This window comes from Lactuca serriola, chromosome 5, assembly GCF_051521515.1.
Source record: "Lactuca serriola cultivar US96UC23 chromosome 5, Lser_US96UC23_V15, whole genome shotgun sequence".
NCBI lineage: Eukaryota > Viridiplantae > Streptophyta > Magnoliopsida > Asterales > Asteraceae > Lactuca > Lactuca serriola.
In genome coordinates, this window is record NC_136412.1 from 129,288,320 (window position 1) to 129,293,631 (window position 5,312).

Here is a 5,312-nt window from a genome sequence, read left to right on the forward strand (position 1 = left end):
CTCAACTATAAATTCCAATAATAAACCAGCAAGACAATTCCACCCTTTCTCTTTTCCATGGTAGCACGGTGCCAAAAAGTGACAAACCTAATACAATATTGCCAAAAAATATAAAATAACAAGAGTTGTGTGTAGATTTCCCGCACTTAAAACAGTTTGGCAGTTTGGGCTTTCACTTCCGTATAAGATCTTAATGTAAACAATTCACGAAAAAATGTACTCTTTTAAATCCAGCACAATCTATAATATATCATGGTGCGGAAAAATCTTGTCAAGCAATTAGTTTAAATCGTATTAAACATTTGTTATTCATCATGCTTACTCGATGACTTAATAGTACATATTGACACGCTATTGAAGTATTTCATAAATACCCACATACCACTAACTACACAAGTATAATGTATCATGCACCCATATCTGCATTTGTATCGTTATCCGTATCAATATCAGTATCCAGGTATCAGTATCATTATCCAGACTCAAACTAATCGTCATCAGGATCGGCCGAGAAGTCAGGTTCATCCGGCTTCTGTAACTTAATCAACTCAACATCCTTCGTCTTCAACATCCCTCGCCTCGTATTCGCTGCAAATCTCGACGCCAATATCGTAACATTCAAATTCTGCTTCGCCGGATTCCGATCATACACCGCCTCCGCTGCCGCCTCCTCATGGTGGTCCATTTCATGCATCCGCTCATCATCATCATCATAACCATGATGATGATCATCATCATCGGGCCTATACGACGATTCACTCATACTAAGATTCCACGCCATTCTCCGCTTCTTAATCCGCCGCCACGCCGCCTGAATAAAACAAGCCGCCCATGTCCGCCAATGATACGAGTAAAACCTAAACGTGTGTTGAAGTTTTTTACTGTGCAATCGCCGGAACTGATTAGCAACAAACTTTAGATCCTCGGCGCGTAATGCAAACGCTTCCACTTCGCTTAGGGCTTTTACAGTTCTCGTTGACGATGGTAAATTTAGGGTCGATTTCGGGTGTAGGGCCCACGCAAGCAACTCTTCGCCACAAAAATCACCCGGCCGTAAAGTAATCGAATTGAAAAAACCAGTTCGGCCTCCGTTAGTTGTTGAACTATCGAGTCTCCCCCGAATGATAAAAAGCATTTCTGAAACCGGATCGCCTTCACGTACTATGAACGTGCCTTGGGTGCTTAATGACGAGACTAATCGCTCGCATATCGCATCAAGTAGTTGATCATCCATTTGTGAGAAAAACGGGACCTACAAACAAAAAGAAGATATGACACTGTTAGCGCCCCACATCGCCCAGACACAAGCTTTTCTCTGGTAAAGATGTATATTTTAATATGGTATCAGAGTCAGTGTCTTAGCATATATATATATATATATATATATATATATATATATATATATATATATATATATATATATATACACGACACTACTGCGAATCTTACACGGCGAACGAGATCGAGACACAAGTGGCGTTGGATGTCTCGACGAAGATCGGACGGTAAAGCGCGTAAAATAGATTCTTCATCGACTCCGCGTGTTGCGAGCCATTTATACTGTACGAACTTGCGGACACGTTCTTGTAAGTCATTTGGGAGCTGGCGGTGTCTCATCCATTCCTCAGTGTCTCGCCGCCTCAGCCGCCACTCCTCGAGCCTTACGGTGATGGATTGTAGGTAGGTCTATAAGAATGTAAAGTTTGTTAAAAATAGGATTAAGTGTGATAAATAGCAATGTAGTTTCATTTATTTGTTTATTATGGCAACCTATTTTCATTTCTTCCAATTACAACGGTATACTTTAAGAATCTACCTAATTATAGCAATGTCATTCCAATATAGTTTCGTTCGTATTTTTGTGGGCTAGATGCAAGAAATAGCAACGTACTTTTATATATTTGTTTATCATAGCATTGTACTTCATTTCTTTTTATATAGCATTGTAGTTCCAATATTTTTCTTATCAAGGCGTTGTACTTTGAAAAATCTATCCGTTTAATTAATTTTTTTTTTTCATTAATTTATTTATTATCGCACCCTACTTTCATTGTAATATTGTACTTTGAAAAATCTAACCAATTATAGAACATACTCGAATACAAAGAAATTTCCACTATAACTAAATATATTTTTCAAAGTATAATGTCATAATATGAAATAAAAATTCAAAATACAATGCTATTTGTTTTTCTGAAGTAGGATATTGTAATAGAAAAAAAATAAAAGTATACAACTAAGATATAAGTATCTTACACATGGATTGGAATTACCTAGATTTAACTGAAAAAAAAATGTGCAATATATTTACCTGCATATTTCCAATTAAATGGGCAAATAATACGAGTCCCATAATGGCAATGAGTATGGCAAAAGATGTTTCTCCAATATATGTGCTTGTGGACAAATTCTGTCCATATGAACTGCATGCAATAAAAAACAATCATTACCTTTTACATTAAACTCTATGGAAAATTAAAAAAAAAAATTAAAATAAAAAAACAAAAAGACTTGAACTTTCATCATCATTTTAACAGAATATTAGTGGAACAATACCTCAAATTTTGTAAACCCCACCATAAACAGTAGAAGTACTTTTCAACAAAGTTAGAGGAAACAACACCTTTTGAAACAGCATCTCCAAATATCCCATAATTAAAACCTTGAGGGTTATCAGGATCACAAATACTAAAAAGATTTGTCCCATTTGCCCATTTTATCCTTTCATCATCATTTGAAGAACCACAATCCAAATAAGGAAGAAAACATTTTATTGAAACATCATCATTTCTGCATGTGGATTTCCAACATGTTGCATGTCTTTCAAAAGACAACAAGTACCATGATGCCCCTAAAACCTACCAAAATAAATATCCAATGAATTACCTACAAATAATATGTTGTATGCATACTTTGTATAAAATAAATAGAAATGTAATTTCATTGATTTGTTTATTACAGAATCCTACTTTCAAAATATAATGTTTTTATTCTTTATGATTAAGTAGTTTTCTGAAAGTAGAATGTCTTAATAAGAAAGGGTTGCTTTTGCTTACATGACTAGCTAACATGTACAACACAAGATTATAAGCAGCTCCAGCCCAAGCAGTTTTGGTGACAACTCCTGTAGCTTTAATGATTTGAGAGCTCAATGGAAAAATAAGATAGAATCTTGGAATATATTGAAGGAGCACAATTAACACAAGGGCATTTGTGGTATGATCAGCATGTTGTGTTCTAATAGCCGGAATAATAAACCATATCACAATCTGAATAAAAAAAATTCAAAAAGAGTACAATGTTAAAATATGAAGAAATGAATGTATGATAGCTATGAATTATAATAAACAAGTATAATGAAAGACCTGAGGAAGAGGCAAAGTGGCAACAAGATCAATGAAGAAATCCGACTTCATGTACTTTTTTGCTATTTTTTCAGGATCCATAACAAGTTCACCTCTTCCTAAAACACGTGAACTTGGAGACACATAAGCTGTTCTGAACTTTATAAATATGTGCAACATGTAAAATATATCTGCAATTGTTCGTAAACAAGTAACAACAATCCCCAAATTCAAATCAGACAGCATACATGAAGAACCACCATTGATTTGTACTGAAGGGAGGTAGAAAAACAAGGGATCAACGAAAAGTGCGACTAAACAAGAGAAAAGAAACATTCTGTTCCATTGTAAGATCACTTCGCTTCCAGGATCTAAAACCCTTTTTCCGTTTAAATCGGTGGCTTCTTCTGGGTGAACTCTCGATTTCCCCAATTTAATAACACCCATATGACTTTTAGCGCCATTCGTTAGCAATGGGGCTGATGAAATCTTGTGTTCTGGTATTTGCTTTTCTGGGATTTGCCATGAATGTTCGAAGTTTGACTTTCCATTTTCGCCGGTGTAAAACCTATTGGATTCGATTGAAAATTTCAGCAATTGTTTGATGGAAGTTTGATACGTGATTGTAGAAGATGTATGAATAAGTAAATTGAGAGTGAAATGTGCAGAAATTAACCTGACTTGCTTCTCTTTCATGAAGTCCATGATGGTGAATTTGGGTGAAAAATTAGTGTTAGAGCGAAGATAGAACAAAACCCAGATGGAAAACTTGCATTTTTTTACTTCAGAAACTGTGGTTTTTTCTTGTGGCTGATAAATTTAGAACCTTTTTATGATGTATATGAAGATGCATTTGTATATGAATTGATCGATCACAATGCAGGAACCCAACGAGATTTTGGGAATCTAAAAAATCGTGTTTGAGCAGAGTGGAGGAGAGAGAGGAACTTGTAGGAATTGAATGAGCTGAAACTGTGTTTTGCAAAAAAAAAAATGATAAATTACAAAAGTAGTCCTTGAACTATACATTATTCTACATATTTTTGACTAATTGAATAATTTTTTTATTATATATTTTTATTTAAAAATAACAACTTATAATAATGACAAGGGTCTTTTTTTCTGTCTTTTAAATATTGCAAATTTATTTAACTTTTTTATTTATAAATCAACAAATTCATGTGAAAAGGTAATAAGGAAAAATTGGATTATAATATCATAAGAATATTTAAAATGGTTAGTTGTCCATAGCAACTAAACAGCATGAATCAACAACTCTAAACAAAAATCTCAAAACCAGAAAAAATCAACAAACTAGAATTATGTATTAGGATGAATGATCACTTGGAACTCCTTGCACCCATGTTTTACCCATGTTTATTGAGAGACCTACCATTTAAAAAAAATAAAATTACATCATGATGATATAAAGTGAAGGGACCACTTTTGTAATTTAGTCTAATAAAATGTTTTTTTGCCGGTGGTTGACTTCAAGTTGGTAAAAGTAGACACGAAATAACAAATATACATAATTCTCCTCAAGTATCCCTAATTTGCAGTTTTAGTCCACAAAACTATCTCATAGCTTGCATGGACCGAGTGTGGTATATGACTATATACATGCCACAATAATAAGACATGGTTTGTGCGTAAAAGATATATCTCATTTTTTTTGGTCTCCTCGCTAAAAAAAACAAGACAAACGATACAGTAAACAATTGGAGGTAAATATAAAGGTCGTTAAAATCAAGATCTTATTTAAAACCGTTTTACGTTTTGTAAGATCGTGATCGTAAGATCGGATCGAGATCGTAATATTCTACCAAAATGAACTCATATTCAAATTTACTCCCAAGATAGTGTAATCAATTTTAACTTCGTAAGCATTACCCATAATTTTTGTTGCTACAAACCGTAAACATTAAAAATAAAACATCTTAATTAAAAATAAAATTATTTTGATCATGT

The 5,312-nt window shown here is 33.8% G+C and overlaps 1 protein-coding gene across 1 annotated transcript; it reads right to left on the reverse strand.

Moving 5' to 3' along the window:
* Positions 1-256: 256 nt before the first annotated feature.
* Positions 257-4,301, reverse strand: LOC145052976 (putative cyclic nucleotide-gated ion channel 14). The gene is made up of 7 exons (XM_079000927.1): positions 4,021-4,301; positions 3,366-3,912; positions 3,057-3,269; positions 2,557-2,858; positions 2,312-2,423; positions 1,450-1,686; positions 257-1,252 (listed from the first exon to the last, which is right to left on the reverse strand). The coding sequence occupies exons 1-7, from the start codon at positions 4,047-4,049 to the stop codon at positions 488-490; spliced, it is 2,205 nt and encodes a 734-aa protein (XP_078857053.1). The 5' UTR covers positions 4,050-4,301; the 3' UTR covers positions 257-487.
* Between the last annotated feature and the right edge of the window lie 1,011 nt (positions 4,302-5,312).

Excerpts from the sequence above, each read along its gene's own strand:
- LOC145052976 (XM_079000927.1), bottom strand. The coding sequence starts at position 4,049 with ATGGACTTCATGAAAGAGAAGCAAGTCAG. Across the intron at positions 3,270-3,365 it reads CCACTTTGCCTCTTCCTCAG|ATTGTGATATGGTTTATTAT; the intron begins GTCTTTCATTAT and ends TTTTTTATTCAG. Across the intron at positions 2,859-3,056 it reads TGTACATGTTAGCTAGTCAT|GTTTTAGGGGCATCATGGTA; the intron begins GTAAGCAAAAGC and ends TTATTTTGGTAG.